Source organism: Neomonachus schauinslandi, chromosome 3 (genome assembly GCF_002201575.2).
Source record: "Neomonachus schauinslandi chromosome 3, ASM220157v2, whole genome shotgun sequence".
In the NCBI taxonomy this organism is placed as follows: Eukaryota; Metazoa; Chordata; class Mammalia; order Carnivora; family Phocidae; genus Neomonachus; species Neomonachus schauinslandi.
Genome location: NC_058405.1, coordinates 192,444,801 through 192,470,330, shown reverse-complemented (window position 1 = coordinate 192,470,330; position 25,530 = coordinate 192,444,801). Strand labels below are relative to the sequence as shown.

At 43.9% G+C, this 25,530-nt stretch overlaps 1 protein-coding gene across 1 annotated transcript in view; it reads right to left on the bottom strand.

Annotated features, from left to right (window-relative positions):
* Positions 1-6: 6 nt before the first annotated feature.
* Positions 7-25,530, bottom strand: part of SEPTIN2 (septin 2) — a 33,172-nt gene continuing 7,648 nt past the window's right edge. Inside the window, exons 2-13 of the mRNA XM_021679051.2 lie at positions 25,153-25,182; positions 24,418-24,538; positions 14,993-15,079; positions 13,549-13,672; positions 12,538-12,672; positions 12,277-12,394; positions 8,786-8,887; positions 8,248-8,393; positions 6,624-6,707; positions 5,134-5,191; positions 3,482-3,584; positions 7-1,837 (exon numbers count right to left, since the gene is read on the bottom strand). Of these exons, the coding sequence (XP_021534726.1) occupies positions 3,483-3,584; positions 5,134-5,191; positions 6,624-6,707; positions 8,248-8,393; positions 8,786-8,887; positions 12,277-12,394; positions 12,538-12,672; positions 13,549-13,672; positions 14,993-15,079; positions 24,418-24,538; positions 25,153-25,161 (1,086 nt within the window). The 5' untranslated portion in view covers positions 25,162-25,182 and the 3' untranslated portion in view covers positions 7-1,837; position 3,482. The remainder of the gene's footprint in view (positions 1,838-3,481; positions 3,585-5,133; positions 5,192-6,623; positions 6,708-8,247; positions 8,394-8,785; positions 8,888-12,276; positions 12,395-12,537; positions 12,673-13,548; positions 13,673-14,992; positions 15,080-24,417; positions 24,539-25,152; positions 25,183-25,530) is intronic.

Below are 25,530 nucleotides of genomic sequence, written 5' to 3'. Positions count from 1 at the left end.
CACGCGTACATGTGACCCCAGCTCCACCTTTTAAACAGCTTTTACTAGTGTACTTAGTGCCAAAATAACCCAGATAGCCGGCCTTGCACGGAGGTGCTCTAAAGTCACTTAACACTTTCCCTTGGTAAGAACTCTGTACAACTGTGCCTGAACCTAAGGCTTGTGACTAGTCACCATTATGCAACAGTGGGAAGACAAAGTTCTCAAGAACACCTGATTGCTGTCTGTAGCCCGCCTCTGTGACTAATGTGTTTCGACCACGTCACTTTATTTTGTCTGGCCCAAGCAAAAACTCTTCCCATCCCTTCCTAGGGGAAGTGTTTTCTGCATCTCTGCCCCTCCTGTTAGAGCAAAATGAAAACATGGAGCCAACACCTGCTCCCTCCAGGTGTCCTTTCACCCATCACTTTCTGGGGACCACTTTCCCAATGTCAGTAGAAATGTTGAAAAAAGCAAGCCCCAGAGCCTCTCAGCACCCCTTGGAAGGAAGGAAAGGGCCAAGGCCACAGAGCATAGAAGACTGATCTGACTGGTGGTCTACCAGTCAGACCACGGTGCAGATTTGAAATGTCTTTCCGTCTCACCCGACATACGGGGAGGTTTGTAGTACACATAACGAAGGACGTGATGATGGCTGAAAATGGATAACAATCTGCACATAAAAAAATGACTGCTGCTATTTGCCTCCTTTCCGAAAACTATTAAAAATTTTAGGGAACCAGTTAAAGGAAAGCCGAATCAGGAAAACCTGGTTGGCATTCAGGCATCATGGGGCCATTAGCTTCAGGGCCCAGGACAGGTCTGGCTTCAGAGGGCTACACCCCAAAGGACCCCGATTCTCACTGCTCAGGCAGATCTTATAAACCTGTAGTTACAGAAAATACATTAGGGTGCCATATAAAAACGTAAAAAGACTGGTTTCTAAATACATCACTTATTAATTTTCCTTAAAAAAGTAACTTTTCATGTTAGTTGAGTAAAAATCGTTTATTGGCTCTCTCTGCGAGGGTAAGAATTGCTGCTGTAATATGAAAACTGGAGCTCGCAGACGCTCGCTGTCCGTAGCAGAGGGTAACCGGTATCAATGGGAACACTACAAAACGTGGCTTGTGGCAGGTTCTCTGCAGAGCAGCTTAAAAAATGACCTAGCATCAGAATCCAAAGACTTCTTAAAATTTGCTCCTAATTGCCTGTTTTTTTAAAAGAGTTATTTTAGTATACACATACCATATTAGATAATAATTCTATTGTTTTACTTGCTAAAAAAGTAAATGTGCAGATGAATTAACTAATGAATTATAGCAGCAAAACTGGTTTTAGGTGTTGTGCTCAAAACAAAGCGAAGCCAGGTAGAATCTCCATCTTGGTGACCTGGGAGGTCAATGCCCTACAGATAGATGCCAGCCCATCTTTCCATATCACTGGGTCCATGTCACTAGCACCCAGGCACATGCTGGCTACGTCCGAATGTTCCAGAAATGAAATCAAGAGTGCTCCTCAACAATTAGTCAGTTAGGCCAGCCAAATCAAAGAAACTCAACGTTAATTATACATACTGACTGATCCTGGAAATCAATTCCAACATTAGTGGTTAGTTAAGGTGGAAGAAAAATGAAAATGGAAGGTTCACCTCACAAAATATAAAGTATAACATAGCAACGAAATACAAATGTTAAAAGTACTTCATACAAAACACATCAAAAGTTTAAAAAAAAAAAATTAAATTCTCAGGCACAGGTACTGTAAAATGTGGATGGGCACTCCTCCAATGATCTCTCGGAAACACGCAGCTGTAGTACTCATGCGGAATGTTTTCTGTATCTTGCAAAAGCATTTTCTGGAAAAACAAAATATGACATATGTCAATGGAAGTGGTACAGCACTCACTGCTATGACCGTTAACAGCATCATTTTCTGTATAACAAAGGGCACAAACTGAGCAGAAGGTTGGCTCCTATGACCAGAGTTAACTAAATCAAAACATCTCTTGGGAACCGGTGGCACCACCAAATTGCAGAGTATGCAAAAATGTATATTAGTTGTATATACCTAAAGGAGATTCTTCATAATTTCATCAAGTTTTAAAATTTAGAGAAGCATCAAGATCAGAGAAAATGAGCAAATGTCTGTCACCTCCTCCGGCCTCAAGTGAGCCCCATCGCTCAGAAGTCCCGTTTCTTTCTAATTCGCTGGCCTTTCCCCAGGCGCCAAGCCTGCTCATGCAGCATCAGCCTCATGGGGTTGGGTGTACTGACATTTCACCAGCTATATGAGTACAGGCGAATGATTTCAAACCCTGGCACACCACAGTATCCTCAACGGTGCCGTGTGGACCCAGCTGAAAGTAAACCACCAACTCTGGCCCAGGTGGTGGGTTATGTGGACATTTCCGTTCCAGTAGCTGGCTACACCGAACATGGGTATTTGTGTGCTTCGTACGTATCTCAGACCTTTCCCCACAAGCCACAAGGGCAGGGGTATTGTTCTGGTGGCTGGTGCTCCCACACACCCATGCAGGTCCTTCCTCTATTACCTGCGCGTCTGCCGTGGCAGACTGCTCACAGATGTCCCAGGCTCAGGGCTCCCTGCCTTCTGGCTCATCAATCCTGTCCCGAGTCGGCTAAGCCTTAGTTCACTCATGTCCCCACATCACCTCTTGTCACGAACATTCTCCTGCCTCTACAATCAGGCTCCCACCTGTAGTGGACCTCTGCACCTGCACCCCCAGCTTCCTGTCCCCAGATCTGTGCCTGTGGCCAGCACCCACTCGGTCTGCCTAACCCCAGGCATCTCTCTTCCAGGGAGCCTCGGGCCTCTGCCCTAACCGCATGTAGCTGCTTCCTCCTCTGGCCTGTATTTTTTACCTCTCCGTCCTTCCTCTGGGAGGTGCTGACAGCAGTCACCTAGATAGCTCTGAATGCCCACCTGTCCCCAGGACAGAGGGGAGTAGACATTTGTTTTTTCCTGGTCCACGGTCCCTGGTGTGTGCAGATTCCCTTCAAACAGGGAGGCCAGCACACACCAGGCCAGACATCTACATGACTCACCGATTGCCATGGGGTGGAGCAGAGCTGTGGCGAAGAGTGGGAAGTGAGCAGACCCCTCGAGGTCCCTGGCCCACCTGGCATAATCTGCCCTTTTTCGCCCTCTTTACCTTTGGTCTGCATAATCTGTTTTAATAATGCTTTCTCTTTGCTTTCAGCTATAATAAGTTTCTAATTGCCTGACTAATAAAGGTTATTTTAATATTTAAATTGTCTTCATTAATTATATTTGTAAACTCAGAAAGAAACGGAAAGTGTTTATGAGACACGCAGAACCAAGGAGAAGCTTCCATTTTTTAGAAGCTGCCTGGTCTTCTTGAATGCTATGGAGTTAAACACAAGAGCTTCAAAATGTAAGACATTAGTAAGACGAGAGGGAGGTGCCTGTCATGACATCTAAGTTGAGGCATCTGAAAGCACTGTCTTCTAGGCTTTACCTTACACATGGTGCCCATGGACCCCACCGTCGCCGTCCCCACCCTGCATCTGCAGCTGCATCTGCGCCTGCATCCTTGCGATCATCTCCTGCATGCGGCGAAGCTACGGGCACAGGACACAGGGACACATTATTGGTTCTTAAGGTCCATCCTCCCTGGACACTCTTTATGGGTGCTTTGTGATTCCTAAAATTTCAGCTTACATGCTTTCCTAAAACATGACCAAGAGTTAACACACAAAGAACTTATAAATCGGTAAAAGAACAAACAACTGAATAGAAAACTAAGCAGATGATAAAATGCAATTCAATTAAGAAACAGAAATTAGCAACAAACTGAAGAATTAAGACAGACAACAGAAGATGCTTTTTAACCTAAAAGGTGGGAAAAAAGGTGGGAGAAAGGCTGCCACTACCAGGTGGGGAGTGGGCCTGGGACTTCTCTAGAGGGCAGCAAGGTCCCACTGCTCACGTGGTAGATGGGCCTCCTCTGCTACCCTCATCAGTTTTCACGACTACAGTTTCCACTAGTTTAGAAAGGCCTCCAGGCACGTTGTTATAAAACATTTACCTGAATTTTCTTCAAGTAACCATGTTTTTAACATTTAAGTACTTGAATCCATGTTGAATTAATTTGTCCAAACAGGTGAGTTTTCTTTCCAAAAGGCTGGCCTGTTTGAGGATTTCCTGGATATGCTTGGATTCCACAGCTCTAACAGACCCCAATGTCACCTCTACCAAACACTTTTCCATACTTCGGACCCATTTCTAGACGTGCATTTCATCAGCCCGTCATGCCCATGCCATGCTCTGCATTTCTTTTCTTTTTTTTAAAGATTTATTTATTTGACAGAGAGAGAGCGAGAGAGGGAACACAAGCAGGGGGAGTGGCAGAGGGAGAAGCAGGCCTCCCGCTGAACAGGGAGCCCGATGTGGGGCTCGATCCCAGGATCCTGGGATCATGACCTGAGCCGAGGGCAGACGCTTAATGACTGAGCCACCCAGGCGTCCCCACCCTCTGGATTTCTATGAGCGGTGGAGCCAACCCTCCCTCATTAGTGTGTGTTTTACAGGGCCTCCCTGTGCTTTCCATCCCCCATCTTCAGACCAAGCGTTGGAACTATTTCAGCAAGCTCTCCCCTAGAAGAACGTCACAAACCAAACCACTCTGAAGGAATGGCGTTCAGTTTAGAGAAAACTGTGATCTTTGCAATGAGCATCCTGCCTAAAGTCATGTGTCCATTTAAATTTTGAAAATTGTTTTCAGTAGAGTTTTCTGGTTTCTTCTCCATCAGTCCTGCAGAGTTCTTAAATTGTTAATGGGTGTAAATGGCAGTTTCCTTCTTTATATTTTCCAACTTGTCTATACGTATCGTCTGTGTATGGGAAAGCTACTGAATTTTGAGTACTTTACTAAATTACTAAATTCACTAAGTGTCAGGGATTAAAATCACTAAATCTGCACTATTCCCAAGTTTTTCCCACTAAATGGCTACTGGAGATCAACTGATAACACATGTAAAGCAATATCCATACTACACAGAGATGTACACACAATAAAAGAGATTATGCGTAATATATTCCTTCTTAAAAAAATAAGAAAGGAAAACTGTAATGATCTGTGGATGTACACCAACAATATCCTCTACCTACCTCTGCTTCCTTCTCCAACAGGATCTGGTCTTTATTCATGTCCTCGTTCTCCACTTTTCTAAGAGTTGAAAGAAATTACAAATTTAGTTGGTTATTTCTGATGACAAATTGCCAAAGTAAAATTTCACTTTACATTTCTGAGAAAAGTATTTAAAATTACCTGTTTATCACTTTTCTAACATGAATGAATAATGAAATGAATAAGAAAGATGAAAAAAACACAGCACGAGATGGTGAATTTTAGAAACTTCTCTAACTCCAAGTGGGGGTGGGACACTCTGGTCTTCACTTACTCGAGGAGTAGGTGCTGCCATCAGGAGGATGGACAGGTCTTAATGGACACAGACTGTGACAAGGACACTTGAACAAGGAGCAGGGCCCGAGCGTACAGGCGGAGGGGGCTGGCGGGGGAGGCCCACTGAGCAGTGAGGACACAGCTCTTCACAAGCGCACACTTGGCTTCCTCATCGGCCTCTAAAACCTTACTTAGTATCTGGTCCCCAGGTAAGTAACACAAAAAAGCAAACCTTAACATACACCCTGTATATATACACAAATCCACCAGATTTCAAAAATGTGAATATTTTAATAAACTACAACACAGCCACCCCCCCTTATCTGCGGGTTCAGTGACCCGCACTCGGCTGTGGTCCAGAGGCACATGATCCTCAGGAGCCGTCAGGTCGGCGGTAGCCCAGCGCTGCACCCCGGCGCCTCCGTCCCTCCCCACAGGGGCATCCTCACAGGAAGAGGGGTGAGTACAGGGCAAGAAGAGATTCTGAGAGACACACAGACCACATGCACATAACTCTGATTGTAGTATATGGCTGTAATGGTTTCATTTTATTGCTGTTGTTGTTGTTAACCCCTCACCTGTCCCCGGATTAGAAATTAAACCTTATCACAGATGTATGTACAGGAAACAGGGGTGTGTGTATAAAGTTCCGCACGCTCCTCAGTTCCAGGCACCCACACCCACTGGAGTAGATCAGGAGTGTGGGAGCAACTGCTGTACAGAAAATTCTTATTATAAATGATGTGGATCACTTGATACCTAAGCTAAGCAGAAATGTGGTGCAAGCAGACATAAATCAGGTCACAAAACACAGATCTCAAATAAAATCTATTGCGATGGTGAAAGAGGAAAGGGGAGGGCACTGTGTGCATTTTTAAGGAGTGGAGCTGCCTTTCTTAATGGCAGGTAAGTTATGTCCTCATTTATAGACAGAGTGATGCTCTTAAGACCAGTCTCTGGCCCTTCCACTTAAAGCTGTTCTTTGCGTGCAGATGGTTCAGGTTACTTTTGACAGGTTACAAAAAGCAAGCTACAATGCCATTAGCAACAAGCACCTGGTAATGGTTTCTGAGTAGGAAACCAAATCATGTTGCTTAGAGTCAGGAAGGCCCAGCAGGACAGGCAGAAGGGGGGACAGTGGAGCTCTGTAACACAGTGTGGACAGAGGGGGACAACATGAGGTGGGGGCAACAACCTGCCGCCTCTTTTGAGCCTCTCGGAACGGAAGTTTTCATAGTGAAGGTCCTGGGTCACCTCCTGGAGATCCTGCATGTGGGTGCTGCAAGACAGAAGGGCACAGCAAGGCCAGCTGCGTGTGGGAGCCGACCGCAGGGAGAAGCACCAACCATCGGTCGTTTGAGCTACTTGTTACTTGCTGAACTGTACACAAAGTTGCTGGAGTTTGGGACACAGGGCTGAAGCTGTGGAGGTTTCTCTCCTCTCCCCCACAACAAACAAGCAGAAGCACACCCACAGAGCCGGGGAAGAGACCCTTCCACGGGCCTCTCCTACTGGCACTGCCAAGCTCTGCAGGAGACCACCACCAGTGCACAGAGGTACAGATTTTAGCGGATCCTTTTAGGTAGGCAAGTCTGAAACAGAACATACTGTTCTAAAAGAACGTATGGAAAACACGTAATTCAATTATTCCTGACTTCTCAAGTTTAAGGAGTTGATTAGTTTAAGCTATGGAAAAAACCATACAACTAAGTATTACTATTTTGAATAAACTAGAAATAGGACTTTGACTCTTCTAATCATCTCAGAAAACATCCATAATTTTCTTGGCTCAGCTTTTTCAAACACTTAAGCAGTCAAGAATGAGTAAAGATAACGCATTCCTGTCTGCACGGAATGCAGGGGAACAGACGGGAGTGCTAGCATGCTCTCCCTCACTCGAAAGAAACACAGCTCACAGGAAGGCTCCATCTGCAGCCTCCACCAGAGCCGCGCGGCCATAAGGACCCGTCCTGAGCTTCCCACGTGGTGACTGAATTACGTCTGATGAAGCTTGGTTGTTTTATTTATTTTTTATTTATTTATTTTTAAAGATTTTACTTATTTATTATTTGAGAGAGAGAGAATGAGAGACAGAGAGCACGAGAGGGAAGAGGGCAGAGGGAGAAGCAGACCCCCCGCTGAGCAGGGAGCCCGATGCGGGACTCGATCCCGGGACTCCAGGATCATGACCCGAGCCGAAGGCAGTCGCTCAACCAACTGAGCCACCCAGGCGCCCGAAGCTTGGTTGTTTTAATCAATTTTTAGTTACTCAAAACTTGCCTAGATCCTCCACTCACTGATGGAGTTAAGGGTCTTCGATTTTAGCAGCACTCTTTGTTCTAGCCTCCTGATTCAAGAACAACAACTGCTGTCACTAACTGTGAACTTTCTTTTTAGAGGGAAAACTTCTGCTTTTGTAGTCAGGCCTGTGGCAGGGGCTAAGAATGCACTGAAGAACCTCAGCACTGCCCGGGGTGGACCTGGAGTGGTAGCGTGTTTCAGCTGAGAGTGGAGAAGCCGCTGTGCAGCCAGCCTGAGTATCTGCTCCCAGAGCATGAGGCGTCCCATGTCTGTTGCAGCCATTCCACAGTGTACATGTGGTCTACTTTCAGCATCAAGAGAGCTGGGAGACTAGGGAGGAGGGTGTGCTAAGCACTCGGCCTCGAGAGGGACAGGCCAGTTCCGCAGCCTGAGTCCCAGAGAGTCCCCGGGGAGGGCCTTGCACAACAGGCTGCGGCGGCTCCCCCTGCACACCCCGCAGTCTAAAAGCTCCACTCCCTGTGCTAGGCACTGCCCACAGGGATGCACGGGGGTCTTACATGAGCATCGTCCGCAGCTTCAGAAAGTCGTTGTGCTCCGGGTTCTCCACCTCCACAACGCCCCATGGGTAGAGGCGGCCTCTGACCTTCTTGCCCTTGGCTTCAATCAACTGATTGGATCCAACCACAGAGAATGGGATACTGGCCTAGAAAGAGACACACCAGGTGGAGAGGCTCCACACAGGGAACCCCAACTTTCACTGTGAACATAAGAACACAGGCACAGACTGAGCACACTGCTGCTTACTACGTGCTTCCTTGGCCAACTAATGATATAAAACATTTTACTCAGAAGTGGCATGTATTTTCCACATGGGAAAAATTATATGAAACAAATTAAACCCATAATAAGGTTTCTAAACCTAGGTGACAGCTATGTCAAAATATATTTAAAGTAAAAATATTATTGTAACTGAATGTACCGGACAATCTGTCAAAGGCCAGCCTTTCAGGATGTGGCCCTTTGTCAACTCCTTCCATGGCGCTGATGACCGGGAACAGGAGCGACTTGTGTTGGGCACCTGGAGCGCGCACTTACCTTGAGAAGTCTAGTCTGCTCTTTAAAGTCCTCATCTTCATCAGATTCTGCATCAGGTAAGTGATAGATTTTGATGCTATGTTCTTCAATTTCATCCAGAATCTGAAAGAATGACAAACCAGGAGCAATTTTACCAAACCACATGACATTTCAATCAAATCTAATTATTAAAAATATATCAGAATTATCTAACCGTCAATACATAATTAAACTTATTAGTGATTTTCAAATAATTTTATCAACTGTTGGAGCAGTATTTATGCTTGCCTTTTGAGCGGTCCTCTGTCCAGAGTAAATAATGCCCCAGCTTTGGCATATAGAGCAGCAGGGCCGTACAGCAACTAAGAAGAAGTCACACACCACAGCCAGCCCCCGGAGCCACACATGCCCCAGGAGCGGCACGGCCAGGCACTGCGGGCACCAGAAGAGCTCAAGTGTCGCCCGAGGGGGCGAACCGGAGTGAGGGGCACGTGGGGGAATAATCTTGTTTAAGGCTCTGAAGAGAGGACACCCAGGGTATGTTTCAGGAATAATAAGAAATCCAGGATGGCTGGGAAGTAAGCCTTCCAGTTGGGTTAAGCCAGAGGGACAAGTAGAGAGTTGCCTGAATGCCAGGCTGGGCTCTGGATTTTATTCAAGAGGCAACAAGCAGGAGAATCACACACTCCACCAACCAGGTTGCAGAGTGGCCTAGAGAGGACAGAACGCCCTCTGTGCTGGGCACTCCAGCAGGTACAGGCAGGCTAGAGCGCCACTTACTCTCCTGTGGGGTCCTGGGCTGCAAGGGCCAAGCACAAACGCCAAGTCGGCAGAAATATCCCTACTTTAAACCCTAATCTGGTAATCTGGTAATGGATGTTCTTAATGGGAACCCTCAGGCCTTTATGATCAAAGACCTCGAACTTAACACACGGTCTGCACTAATTCAGGATTCAGGAAGAGGTCTTTCTCCCTCTTCACAATGTCCTTTCAGTGTCCTCATTCCTAGCGGAGGCAGAGTAACTATCTCACCAGTGGGAGAAGTTAGGCAGGAAGCACGAACCTGCTGCATCTCTTCCCCTTTCCTGCCTGCCCATTATCCATCCCTGCTGGCCCCATCAGGATGGTGCTTACACTGAGGATGAGAGTCGAGTTGAGAAATATGTAATAAATAGGCTATTTTGAATTGGAAAAGAGGAAAAAGAAAGTGGTGAATCAACAACAATCACACATTTCTCTGTCTGGGCAACTGCACCAGAGGTGGGCTCAGGTACAGAGCCAGGGAAGCTGGGAGGCAAGCTCAGGAGCAGGGGAAGAAGAGACTCGTTTACACACAGAAGTCACATGAAAAAGATTCTCAGAAGGGAAAAGCAGAAGCCACAGGAGGTATGATATGATCAAAACAATATTAACCAATGCCAACATTCAGGGGTTAGGAAGACAGGTGATAAAACAGGCAGTAAGACAAGTCTTCTGAAAGCACCGCAAACCCTGCTGCTGAGGCCCCAAGGCTGGTGGAGGGCTCGCTGGCCAAGCCCTAGACAGGACAACTGCTGATGGCCGACGGGGAGCCAGAGTTTGAGATAAAGGAAAGGTTAGGAAACGACACCTGAAAGTGGAAGACTAAAGCAGGTCTGCCAGAGGTTCTTCTAGATCAGGGAGTGGGGGATACCAGGAGGTGGAAGGGAGAAACCAGATCAAGAGAAGGATTAGGAAGGCCCAAGATGAAAGCGCCAAGGGCAAAATGGGATTTCACTTCATCTCAGATTTTGAAATTGAGCCCTAGCGTTCTGGACACAGGATTAGAGATGGGTGGACACAACATTCTAACTCTGACCCCGCTTCCCTACCTTTCTGGAATCCGGTGTAACATTCTTTATTAGAAAAGCTGGAGTTCCCTTAAGTGGGCGTTACTAAAATACGTACCCTTAAGCATAAACGTGCCAAACCTTTTAGTGGCTCTCCCAAAGGCCCGGATATTTCCTAAAAGGCTGGCAAGCACTGAGACAACAGAGGAAAAGGCTGACAAACATGTATGCATAGTAGAAATGAAAAACTCTGCCGTGACAGAAGACATCAAGAAAAACGTGAAAACACAAAAATCAAAACTAGGTCTAAAAACATGGAAACCAGAAAACACTTCCCGTTTCTCAGATGGGAGACACTTTAGAAAAACTGGTGACATCCAGGACGGTTCCAGGGGGGCAAAAAGTGGAGCAAGCTCACACTGCTTTGGGAATATAAGGTGTTACAAACTTGTTTTGAAGGAAATTCAAACTTGAAATGCCCATCTTTCAACACTTAAAACGCCCATCAGTTTCCCGTCTAAGAATCTGACTTGAACAGTTCTGAGAAGGCAGACATGTGCCCACTCTGCGCCAGGTACTGTTCTAGACTCCTGGAAGACACAAGGGAGCTAAGCAAAGATCCCTGATGCCAGGAATTAAGGGGTGGTGGTGCGAGGACCAAAAAACACACTGAAGAAATATTTTGTGTGTGCTGGCAGTGTACCTGAGTGTGTGTGTGTGTGTGTTGCTCTGAGCTGTATAAGGGTTCGGGGGAGTGTTTTCTGTGTGTGCTGGGAATTTTTAGAAAGTCAAATGGCAGAATAATATATGTATGCTATGGTCCCATCCTATAAAAACAAAAACATAAACAGACTATGCTCTGGAAGGGTAAGTATGTAACTGTTACAACAACTCCTTTTATGGATAATTAAAAGAACTTTTGGGGTGCCTGGGTGGCTTAGTCTGTTAAGTGTCAGACTCTTGGTTTTGGCCCAGGTCATGATCTCAAGGTTGTGAGATCGAGCCCCGCTTTGGGTTCCACACTGGGTGCGGGGCCTGCTTGGCATTCTCTCTCTCCCTCCCTCTGTCCCCACCCACACCCCTGCTCACGTCCTCTCTCTCAAAAAAACAAAAGAAAGAACTTTTATTCGTAGAATTTAGCATATGAGCTTGGACTTTCTTAATAAGCATACAAATACAAACAGGCATTTAATTAAAAAATATATACCAAAGAGTCCACAAAGAGGCTTTTCAGGTAACACAGGAAAAGGCACCAGAGTCCAGCAACCGGCACAGGGCTGCTGGGAGGAGAGGGGTACATGGGCTGGCGGATGGACAAGTGCAAGGCAACCTCTTAATGGCCAAAACAGAGGCCCTTTAAACAGTCACAATACCAGACGAGGACAATTAAAACCTATTCCTAAACGGACTGTTTACAGTAAAACGTTTAGATAAACGTAACACAACTTCATAGAGAAGATCACACTTCCACACTCCTATCACTCACCTAGCACATGGCGTCCCTTCTATTCACTGAGGGCGTTTTCATGTACGGTGAATTACAAAGAATAAGAACTTGACAGCAGTTAGAATGTTAAGTCTACAAGTGTTAGGTGTTCCTTAAAAACTATCAGACTGCTCCCACCTGCTCCCCCGTATCTCAGACACACGTCCACTCTTTCCCAGGCGCCTGGCCCTCAGCCACCCTGAGTAAAAAACACATACCCTTTTCTTCAAGCGCTCCCGTTCCTTCAGGGTGAGGGTGTCGGCTTTGGCAATGACAGGCACAATGTTCACCTTATTGTGTATCGCTTTCATAAATGCGACGTCTAAAGGCTTAAGTCTGAAGGGAATGAAACACACATTTCTGTTCTCTCAAAATTATCTCACTTCTTGTATGAAAATATGCAACTTGGGGGAAGCTGTCAACCTAGCAAGTAGAAAGGAAATTCTAAGGACTTGGTTTCTATGGTGGGGTCCACTTACCCATGTCCAAAGGGTGAGATAAAGTAAAAGCAGCAGTGCACCCTGTTATCGATGATGTGCCGCCTATTCAAACCACTCTCATCATGCAGGTACCGTTCAAACTGCTCATCAATGTAGGAGATGATGGTCTTAAAACTGAGAAACATAAATATTGGTAACAGTGGGATACAAAAGGCAGGCACTCCCTAACTTTAAAGACAAAACAAGTTTTTTTCTTCCCTGCCCCTCTACCAAATATAATTTGATAACTCAGTTATAAGATGGGACTGGAAAACAGACTCCTACATTTGGCAAGACGGAGGTTTCTGGAAAGTGTGCCAAGCACAATTTCCCTCAAGTGCTGTGGGGGGTGGGTGTCAAAGGCCTGAAAAGAACCGTTGAAAGAACCTGAGGTGACTGAGCAGACAGAGGGCTGCCAGCTCTCACAAGGACTGTGCGCAGAGGACGGGGCAGTGTGTGAAAATGTAAACCACTGCTGCACGATGCAAAGAGCAAGGCAGGGCAGGGAGAGACTCCCGAGGAAGGAAGGAGGTGGGAGAGCCTCCCCCTGCTTCCCTTGCCTCACCCTTCCTCCTCAGGTGCTGGCAAGCTGGGGCTTTACACCCCACGAGACTGGAGCCCACCACTTCTACCATGGATGCGGCCCTTGCCACAGGGTACGGGGACGCAGTGCTCTTCTACCTGCAGCTGTCTGTATCTGTGCTAACGAGGCCAAGAATCGAGTCTCTAAGAGGAAGGTCTACATCACAATCTTCTCCACTGGCCAGGGTTCATTCAGATCCAGGGGTTTCATTTATACTAGCAGTTGATGAATGCTTGGCTGTTACAGAAAAAATACTCATTCTTTGTGAAATTCCTCATTTAAAATGTATAATCAGTGCACTTTAAAGTGTTTCACCGTTTTATTATACACAGCTACCTCAAACCCAATCATCACTCTAACACTGTGAATGTGAATACATTCAAATAACTGTAAGCACTTCTGGGGCTGTGCGTCCCCAAGGGGCGTACCAATCCCTGCAGTTGATGGCGTCCCCATAGCCAGGTGTGTCCACCACTGTCAGGCGCAGCTTGACCCCTCGCTCCTCAATCTCCACAGTCGAAGCCTCAATCTGGACAGTTCTTTCAATTTTCTCTAGAAAAGAAACAAACTTAATGAGAAAACGTACTTAAAAATTAACCCAGTTTTCGGGGGGGAGGAGCAAGATGGCAGAGGAGTAGGAGACCTAAATTTCGCCTGGTCCCAGGAATTCAGCTAGATAGGGATCAAACCATTCTGAACACCTATGAACTCAACAGGAGATCGAAGAAAAGAATAGCAGCAACTCTCTGAACAGAAAAATGACCACTTTCTGGAAGCTTCATTGAAACTGAAAACTCACAGGATAGTATCAATAGCAGACTGGAGCGAGGGGCAGACAGATTTGGTGAAGTAAAGATGTATCTACTCAAAAAATTGAAGCCAAATAAAAAAGATTTAAAAAACAGAGAAAAGAGTAATACATGTGTGGAATAGAGTTTAAAACTAAAGATATAGTTTCTGATTCTGTAATGAAAACTGGAATGCCAATCTTCTGCTAACAATCAACTGTAATGAGCTTTGGTGTGGAACCTCCCTTACGTTACATTTTATTTAAAGAAAAAAAAAATAGCATCACTTCAGAAATTTGAGAAGCCTACACATCCCCTAACCTTAATGACATTTTATTTGACTGTCTGTGAAAAACAAAAGTTTCATAAATTAAAAAAAAAAAAAATAACCCAGTTTTCAAAGAGAAGAGATTACCTATTAGTTTCTAATTAATAAATGACTTAGAACTTCATTACCCCTCTTGGAGGAAGGTTTTCAGAGGTAACACAAGGACCATGTAAAAACGATCCCTGAGTTGGCAAGGAAACCGGGCAGCTAAAGTAAAACAGCAGCTCGGGATGGTTAAAATGCCAATATTGAAAATTATGACTTCTGTTGCTGAGGCAAAGAGAACAATTTATGAATTTGTTTAAATACTGAATTCAGAGATATTTATGAGAGGGCTCTATGTCCCAGGTGTGGCGGCCCAAGTCCTAGGTGCTGTGTGCTAACCCAAAACGCTCCCACAATATGCAAGGAGAGTACACACCTATTCCCACAGCTGTCAGCTACTTAGAGAACTCTCTTCATGAGAAAACATTTTCCCTTGACCCTCCCATCAAACATATAATCTAGGCAGAAACTGTTTCCTACACTTCTACAGTAAAAGAACACCAACTCGGGAGAGGATGGACCTGTGGATTCACGCTCAGTAAACAAACAAGATCCAAGGGCTTCAGGTGCAGCACCTTTCCCGACTGAAAGAACACTGTCCTTGTGTTTAAAGCAGAACAAAACCACAAGGCTGAGACAAAAATATCTACCATGTGCTCTCAGCTTTCATGTAGAGAACTGCACTTACAGTAGTATGGGGGCTTTTTGTACCTGCAGCTCCAGGTATGATTCTTTCTGGGTAGAGATCAGTCAGGAACAGGCTGTTTATGAGAGTTGATTTTCCTAGCCCCGATTCACCTTTAAGTGAAACGAAAACACTGTCACGACATGATCCCGTACGACATGGGTAATCTACTGCATTTACATGGCACTGGGTTAAGTACCTCACACACATCTTCGTCTGCACTCCATTTGAATCCACTACCACTTTGGTGCGACTCTCCCCATTTCATTGATGGGGAAATGGGTGCCTTTGCTTGGAGAGCTATCCAGAGCAGGCCCTTGATTTGAATCCAGGTCTGTGAGTCTCCAGAATCCCCACAAAGTAAGATCAGAAACACGCTCTTAGCTCTTCCAAATGTGTGGGATGGACTTTAGTGGTGGGTCTTTATTTTTTGATAAACAGAATGCAAAGTAGGTTTTCAGTTATGATTTTTGCTCATTGTCAAAGCTACCACATTTTCAGAAAACTGAACACATCTATCAAACAATGTCAGCAGCACTCTGGCTTGCCAAGCCGTGGGAAACAGAAACAGAACAGATGCCCAAGGCTGCGCTATAGTCTGCAATCTCTCCCTCCAGTCACCAGGGCAGGAGCAGGCCACCTCTACCCCTTTCTTGCTTTCACACATCCCATGCCCCACCACTGGCAAACGTCTCATGTCAGGCAACCTGCCCACTCACACTGTTGAGTGTGGTATGACCAATAAAGACAACACATACTCATTCGAGCATGTAATGAATTAAAAATTCTTCCTCAACTACTATCATACTTGAATTCTGAATGTTTTGAATTCTGTAACATTTGTATTCTGAGTATTTGAAACTTAACTTCAAGGAAAATTCAAGACAGCGAAGTTAAATTTTACGTTCCAAGGAAGCATGTAGAGATTCCACCATCTCACTGCAGGCCATCAACTAAGGCCAAGTTCTGCACGGAGAAGTGCTTCTGAACTGAGTGCCTGACTGTCCCCTAGGCATCTCGGTCTGAACCTCCCTCTGCTCAGTCCTGTGCAGCATGTGCAAGGGGCACACATCTGTTTTAAAAATCATTATTTCTGGAAAAATGAAGAACGAGTGAATTTGAAATGTATAAACATACAAAATTAGGACTGTACTTTAATTAGATTGCAATTTTCACATGGAAAGGTCAAAAGGACAAAACCAGAATTACATGTTGAACATGTCCAATAAGAGCACATCAAATTATCCTTTTAATAAACTGCCTAGCAATGTCCTCTTAACGTTTTTATCACTAATGAGGGAATTTTACCAGTAAGTACTCCGACCTTTTGTGTGCCTGGCACAGTCCAGGCCCCGGGACAGAGCCAAATCCCTACTTCCATGTACCTGGCAGTACAGTGGGGGAGAGGACAAGTAAGCAAAGTCACTCTGTCACCGACAAAATGGTGACAGCTCTAGGTAATCAAGCTGAAAGGGACTGGGGCACAGAAGACCTCTCAGCCGAGGTGTCTTGAGTAGCGACAGCTTTTTTGAAAAGAAGCAGTTAATATTCCAATGGCTGATTCTAAATTATGAATCTTCATTTAAAGGGTAGAAATATCTTCACTTGGAATGGCTTTCAGGCAACATCTATAAATAATTAACTCATTAACTCAGAACATGATGCCACTTTTGGGCTGAATATCTTTGAGTGGCTAGCTCTGTGATTCCATGTTCATTAGCACCTCTGTCCCACGGGAGTTTCTCAGGTGCCTTTACACAGGGGACACAGGAACTCAAGTCCCACCGCACAGAACACACCAGGCTCAGCAGCCTTATGTAGCAGTCCTGTATGAGTGGTGACAGCAAAGGCGGACTGGGATAGGAGGCACTCAGGGTTTACAAAATGGCTCATGTTTTTACCGATCAGGGAGAAATACACAGCATCAGGCACAAGGTGGCGCCACCATATGAAAAATATGTGTAGGTGACAAAGGTGAACTACATTTTACAACAGCCTTCTGAAATCCCGTCAGACAAATGGTCCCAGAAGCTTCCGATTAAAACCTTAAAACCGAGGCTAAACTCCCCCACCCCCACAAATGCAGGCCAAGCCAGGAATACCAGTAAAAACAAAAACAAAAAAAAACCTCTCTAACCTGCGGGGCTGGTCCCCTTCACATTTACTTTTCAATTTTAACCAATACAACAAAGTGCTTTCTCAAACAGTGCAACAGGGTCATTTCGGAGGGCCCCTGAAGGGCAGCATCCTAAGTGGTCCCCAGAGCTGAGAGCCACATGAGGAGGTGCCATTTCACGGGTAAAAGCTGCTCAGGTAGGACCCACACAGCTTGGAATGGCCACCTTCCCATGTGCACATGCCCTTAGGAAGGAGTCCCTAGAACACGAGTTCACATTTTCAAAACGTGTGAACCTACAATGACGCCAGTATATTTTTGCTGGAAGGTCAGTTTTCATTTTCTTAGCTTACTTCCCAAGTTCTCAGAGTGTCCACTCTGTAACCCCTCATGAATTTGGTAATATTAACTAACCTATGGACTTTCTACCAGGTAACTTACTTTGGCAATAGGCTTCGTATTTTTAATCTCGTTTTTTTTTTGTGAACGGAGCCACCACCCACCCCACATAATGGTGGGAGGCTGGAGATTTGATATACGCTATCACCAACTATGACCAGCTGACCAGACTTCAGCAGCATCAAGTTCCCTTACAAGCTACCTGCCTGCCACCTGGCTTCTGTCCTTGAGATCTTTAAAAAACGTATTTGTGATTTTAAAATTTCCTACAGATTGCTGCCCAAACATTTCTAGTTTTTCTTTTTCTTTTTTAAGACTTTATTTATTTGGGACGCCTGGGTGGCTCAGTCGGTTAAGCGTCTGCCTTCAGCTCAGGTCATGATCCCAGGGTCCTGGGATCGAGTCCCACATCGGGCTCCCTGCTCCGCGGGGAGCCTGCTTCTCCCTCTGCCTCTGCCTCTCTCTCTCTCTCATGTATAAATAAATAAAATCTTAAAAAAAAAAAAAGACTTTATTTATTTGAAGGGGGGGTGCAAGTTGGGGGAAGGGTAAGAGGCAAAGAATCTGAAGCAAACTCCACGCTGAGCGCGGAGCCTGATGCAGGGCTCGATCTCACAACCCTGAGATCACAACCTGAGCGGAAACCAAGAATCTGACACTTAACCGACTGTACCACCTAGGTGCCCCAACATTTGTAGTTTTTCATTTGCATGTGATCATTTTGTAAATTTTCTAATTTCCTTAGAAATAAGCCACAGTTTTTAAAAACAATACCTTTCTTCTTCAATAGTCTCTGACTTACAAGTTAGGTACACTGGCCTTTTCCTGATAAAGGTTTTTCCCTCTACCGGAAAGTAGTATTCCTAAGCCTAAATGGTGGAAAGCAAAAATGCAAATACCACTAATTGGTATGGAAGCATTTTCTGACATTCCTAGACCCCAAAAAATCATGCCTCAGGCTTTTGATAGCTTAGAATACATCTTAACAGATGTGCAAAATCAATCAAGGTGAAGCCCAGATGCTCGCACAGTTCAGAACTCTGGTGGCTGGACAGGGAGATGCTGAGAGTGGGAAGGAGCTCTGAGGGCATGCTGCCTCCGTAACAGCTCACTGCCAAACCAATGCCGAGCTCTTTCACTTGTCTTTCAGTTGGTGAAAACGGGCACTACTGTAGGTCTTCCATAAAAGACCTAACGTGAACTTGCAGAAAGGGATACCTGTATACCATTTTTCTTAAGCTGCTAATAGTTACAATTTAAAGTTGAGGGTTCTTGTGGTTAAGTTTCTAGCTGATATTTACCACCCATCTCATCCTTAATCCCCTACCTGCTTTATTTCAAACTCACTTTACTGAGGTGTAACTTACATACACCTCAGTTCAATAGTTCCCTATGCTCATTTGAACTGTGTTGATGGGTTAGTCTGACAAAATACACACTCAGATAAACAAACTCCACCCAAGACAAAGAGGATCCCCGTACCATGAGAGCTCCTTTGCGTAAGTCAGAGTCAGTTCTACCGGTCTGGCTTTACTACATGCATACACCAAGCTGTTTTCTGTCCCTACAGGCTGGTTTGGGTTATTCTAGAACTTCACGTACAAGGGGTCGCACAGCTTGCCTTGTGTCTGGCTGCTTTTGCTCGGCACAATTAGAGATGAACCCACGTTGCTGCTCCATCAGTAGTCCGTTCCTTTGTACTGCCTAGCAGTTCTCCCTTATAGGGACCTATCACACTGTGCTGATCCACCCTCCTGCTGGACACGTGTATTACATCCAGTCTGGGCTACTGCAGGAGGAGTGGCTATGAACATCCTCAAACCTCTGTGGACAGGCCATCATTGCTCCTGGGTGACTATGAAGGATGGGAACCGCCAAGTTACATGGTAAGCATGCAACTGCGAAGAAAGCACTAAATCGGTTTCCAAAGTGGTTGCATCACTTTTTATTCTCACCAGCTGTTAGTAGGAGAGCTGCAGTTGTCCGTATCCTTGCTAACGTTTGGACTGCCAGACTTCGAAAATTTCAGCCATTCCAGGGAGTGTGTGGGGGCATCTTGTGGGTCAGTGTGCATTTCTTCCTGACGACCAAGGAGGATGCTGTGTGTCCTGGCCATTCAGGATCTCCTATGAAATGTCTGTTTCAATCCTGTGGCCGTTTTTGTAACTGGGGAGTGTGTCTTCTTCCTGAATGATTGCGAGCTTATGTTCTGGATACAAGTCCTATGTCGCATGTGGTGCTGTGAACGCTTTCTCAGTTTACGGCCTTTTTTGTCGGTATCTTTTGAAGAACATAAATTTTTAATGAAGCACAACTTACTTATTTTGTGATTAGTGTTCTTCACATCCTAAGCAATCTGCTTACTCCATAGTCAAGAAAATTTTCTTCCCCATTTTCTTCTAGACTTCTTATAGCTGTACAGTTAGTGAACTGTGGTGTACAGTGTGAAGGAGGGGTTCACGGTCCCTGTCTGCCACATGACCACCTATTTGTTACAGCACTATCTGCAAAATGACCAACCTTTTCCCCTTTGCATCACCTTGGCACCTTTGTCAAAAATCAGCTGACCAGGGCACCTGGATGGCTCAGTCAGTTAAGCGTCTGCCTTTGGCTCAGGCACGATCCTAGGGTCCTGAGATCAAGTCCCACATTGGGCTCCCTGCTCAGCAGGGAGTCTGCTTCTCCCTCTGACCCTCCCCCCCTCTCGTGCTATCTCTGTAATAAATAAGTAAAATCTTAAAAAAATAAAAAAATAAATAAAAGTGTGTCGTGGTGTCTAAAGTCCTAAAAAAAAAAAAAGAACCAGCTGACCATGTATATGTGGGTCTACTTTGGGCTGTTATTCTCTTCGGTAGATTTGAATGTCTACCCTTACCACACTTCGTAGTTCCTGTTGGTATGTCTCAAAATCAGATAGTAAAAGTCCTCTACATGGTTCTGTCTATTCTAGGCCCTCTGCACTTACGTTTACACTTCAGAATCAGATTGTTCATTTCTATTTTAAAAGAGCCTGGTGTGACTTTGACTGGCATTGTGCTGACTCTGGATCACTCTGGGGGCAGAAGGGCACCGTCCCGGGCATGCCCAGCACGCCGGCAGCTCTCACAGCTTACCTGGCCTTCTCTCTCTCAGCCAAGTCCCCACGTTGTCAGTGTAGGTCATGCACACATTCTGCTAAGTTACCCTCAGCACTGCGTATTTCTTATATTATGGTAAATGGCACCGTCTTTTGAAATGTTTTTTTTAACTATTGTTTTTGATAGTCTTTTCAAGGTCATTTTAAAATTTTCTGTTGGTAATCTACAGAAATCAAGTTATTTTTGTATACTGATCAGAACCTGCAATCTTGATAAAATTGACTTACTAGACCTAGTAGTTTTGGGATTCCTTAGAGTTTTTAACATACACAAGTCATTTCAGTTGTAATTAAGAATGTTTTATTTTCTTTCTTCATGAGAAAGAATAACACTAACTATAGGTTTTTAGTATATACCCTTAATCAAACTGAGAAAACTTCCTTTTACTTCTAGCTTACTAATTTAGGAGATCTTTAATGGGTTTTGAATTGTTACGACTGCATGTTTTAGATGACATTTCCCCTTTAGAACCATGGGGACTGTTCTCCGATGTTAAACCACACGCCCCTGAGATAAACCCCGTTTGTTAGGGTATATACATATAGCTTTGGCATAACACGAGCCTTGAAGGTGAGAATTTGTTCCAACACAACTGGTACATTAGGGAACAATTTCAATGTAATAATCACTTTACATCTGTTTATGTGTGATTTCACTGCTGACAAACTAGGTGAACACAGAAAACCACCCCCAACAGAATCAAGCCATGAAAGAATACTCTCAACTTGCTATCAGCTAGCAGCAACCTCAGTTCAACGGGTACTGTGGGCCACACCCACTCCCTCCTGGCACAGCTTCCCATCCATCTTCACACAGCCCTCCTTCCACCATTTCCTGACACCCATTTTGACAAACTTCAGGGTCTAGTCAACCCATAGTGCCTATATTTGGTGTATCGGATGGTATTTTAACCAATTAACATGCAAAAACCATTTTGATTGTGTTCCTCACTCTCTTCCAAATGGGCCACTGAATCAGATTTTGAGTCTTGTGCCCCTATTTTCTCCAGAAGCCTATGGTTTCAACTGCATAACATGGTGATTTTTAAGGAGCACATGTATATTGTACTATAGTAGAACTTCCTGTATTAATCAGCACTTTCATGTACTGCTGGATTTGCCAAAACTTTGAGCTGTTTGTGTCTATGCTCATGAAGAGTTAGTCTGTACTTTTCTCATTATTGATTGATTACAGGGTAATGCTGGCCTAATAAAATGCTCTTGCCATGAAGAGTAGCTTTGGGGGGCACCTGGGTGGCTCAGTCGGTTAAGCGTCTGCCTTCAGCTCAGGTCATGATCTCAGGGTCCTGGGATCAAGCCCCGCGTCGGGTTCCCTGCTCAGCGGGGAGTCTGCTTCTCCCTCTTCCTCTGCTCCTGCCCCTTGCTAGTGCTCTCTCTGTCAAATAAATAAAATCTTAAAAAAAAGAATAGCTTTGGTGAATGTTCCACATGCACTTGAAAAGAATGTATAACCTTACAGTTTCTCAGCATAGTGCTCTCGATGTCAATTAGGTCATATTGTTTGATAGTGTTATTTTAATATTCTACAACATTACTGATTTTGTTTCATAAATTACTATGCAGAATGTTTAAAACCCACTCTTACAAATCTTTCTCCTGATTCTGCACCATGCCTTATGGAGCTCTGTTATTAAGTGCACATACAGTTAAGATGTTGTTTTGAACCATCCCCTGCATCTTTCTGATACATATTTCTTTATCTCTGGGAACATCCAGGTAGTAGACCTAAAGTCCACTCTGTCTGTTATTAATACAGCTGCTTCAGGTTTCTCTTGGTTGGGCTCTGTGTGAGGATTTTCCATTCCGGTCATTCAGGCTCACCCTGCCTGCTTCTGACCTGTCACGGTCATGGCTGTGGCCCTTCTGCCAGGGTGCTGCCCTCTCCCCACCTGTGTCATCTCTTCTTTTTTTTCCTGCCTTCTTTTGGATTAAGCAGACTTTTGTGTTCTATCTTATCAAACCTATCTGCTTTTAGTCAAACCCTTGTTTTACTTTTCCAGTGGCTGCGCCAGAGTTCACACCAGGCAATGTTAACTTAGCAGCCCTCCCTTATGGACTATTCCATCAGGTCAACGTATTACAGCAGCTCTTCGACACACCTTCCCGTCCTTTGCTGCTCTGGTTCATCATACTCCAGTGTCATACATTACTAACTCCGTTTTAAAGGCAATTATCATCGAAAGAAATGAAAAACCACGAAAAGTGTTTTGTATTTACCAACACACTTGCCCTTTCCAATGCTCTACCTTTTCTGTTAACCTGAAAAACCCCATTTAATAATCTTTCTTCTGGTGCAAGTCTGACAGTGATAAATTCTGTTTTTATCCAAAAATGTTTATATTTCGGGGCACCTGGGTGGCTCAGTTGTTAAGCGTCTGCCTTTGGCTCAGGTCATGATCCCGGGGTCCTGGGATCAAGCCCTGCATCAGGCTCCCGGCTCAGCAGGAAGCCTGCTTCTCCCTCTCCTGCTCCCCCTGCTTGTGTTCCCTCTCTTGCTGTGTGTCTGTCAAATAAATAAATAAAATCTTAAAAAAAAAAAAAAAAGTTTTTGTATTTTATTTTTTTTTAAGACTCCATCAGAATTCCAGGCTGATGGTTTTATTCTTTCAGTACTTTAAACTGTCATTTCCTATGGCGTATGTTATTCCTAAGTCAGTGGTCCTTCTTCCCTTCCATCCTCTGCATGCAATATGCTTATTTCCCACCACCCACTGCCTTCCTTCTAAGATTTTTCTGTTTATCACTGCTTTTCACCAACTGTGTATTGTGTGCCTTGGTGTGCTTTTCTTTATATTTATTCTACTTGGTGTCTGGATACTTTCTATTGGCCTCTTCTCTTCTGCGGTATATAATTTGCTGTTAGGTCTGTTAGAAAAATTTCCATCTCAAATACTGTAATTTTTTTTTTTTTAATCTCTAGTTCTTTCTGTTAAGTTCTTTTTGGTTATCTTCCTCATTACGTTGATGTTCTCCTTTAGGTACCAGGAGCATATTTAAAATAATAAAAGTTCTTGTTCACCAATTCCATCATCTCTGTCATTTCTGGATCTGTTTCTATTGCCTGATTTCTCTCCTGGTTATATGCTACATTGTTTTGTTTCTTTGCATAAATAATAACTTTTCATTGGATGCTAGCAATTTTAAGTGTTACATTGTAAACTGATTTTGACATCCTTCCTTAATGAATGATGGCTTTTATCCTGACAAGTAGCTTATTTGTCAATCAGCTTGATCCGTCAAGGCTTGTTTATAACTTTGTTAGGGAAGGTGGAGAACAGCTTACACACAGCTACTCGCAGGTCTCAGCTCCTTGCCCTGGTGGACTTCTCTGTAAAGCTGCTGAAGAGTCCTCCCAACACAGCAGCTGGCATCCCCCAGCGTGAGTGATTAAGAGAAGACGAGGCAAGCTACAATCTCTTTTATGACTCTGTCTAAAGTCACACACCTCCGTTTCTGCCCTACTGGATACATGTGTAAGCCATACTCAGTGTGGGAGGGGGTAGAAAGTATCACAAACACCAGCAGGCAAGGGTCACTGGGGTCATTTTGGAGGCTCACTGGCACTTTCACCACAAACAAGGAAATGACAGAAATATTAGAATTTTACTCTTCAACAAAATATTCTAAAGATTTTTTTTTTTCAAATTCCCTGTTATTTGATTCTGACAATAAAGGAATTTTCCCTTTGACTTTATAGGTCACACTACTATACCCTAAAGATTGGGAAGGGAAGATATCCACATATTTAATAAGCTTGAAGGTATAAGTTAATTTCTTACCGACCACCATTAGTGTGAACTCAAAACCTTTTTTCACTGATTTTCGGTGAACTTGATTGGGAAGATTTGCAAATCCGACATAGCCAGGAGTTTCTGGATTTATAAACTGAGTTGGTTGTTGCTAAAATAAGATTTTACAAAAAAAGAATAAATACCTTACTAGTTGTTTTTAAGATATAATCAAACCTGTGACAAAGGTATATTAGTTCTCACAAATTAAAAAATATACATCCACTTTCAAAAAGTAAAAATTACTATGATGATTATGCATCAGATAGTAACGAATACCGAAACACTCAAAAATAAAAAGAAAATAATAATCTTGCAATTTTAACCACAAGTTCTGCTTTTCTCAGCATGTCTTTTAGAACTAATTTATTTCAGGGCTCTGCGCTAATTTGCAAGAGCTGATACAAGCCAATTTATCAACTGTAAGAGCCCTATAAATTTCATGATGATAAATTATTCAAATTTTAAATTATTATTCGATTGGTCTGCTGGGAATGATGTAAAGGAGGATAAATGGATTGTTACTGATGTATTTAGAAATAAGAAATTGGAAATCTGAAAAAAGAAAGCTCAAAGTTTTCAAAATGTCAAATTAGAACTGTCTCAATGAATCAAATATATCAGTTGTATTAAAAATGAGTCAGGTAAGTCTTGACTATAAACGGCTTAAAAACACAAAGCAGTTTCTCCTTATACTGTAGAGACATGAAAAGTGAGATCTCTTACCTTAGACATCTTCAGTGAAGTTTTCTTGATCTGTTTAAAAAAACATGTACACGTGTTTGTATATATACACACACATTTGATTTAGCATGAATTGACGTGTAAAGACTTACACATAAAGCATAAACAGCTTCTGTTTCACTTGTCAATTGCATCAAATTACAAAAATGAGATTATCTCATTATAAATTAGATATAAAAAGTAAGGTCAATTAAATCAAACATATATACATGTGTATACATACAAACATTCCATATTTCCAATAACATCCAAACTTTCTTTAGTACTGATTATACACTAAGCACCAGGGACACAATTGGAGAAAAAGACAAATTCTCATGACCTCTGAAATTATGATTTTCTTTCTCTGAAACCTGTCTA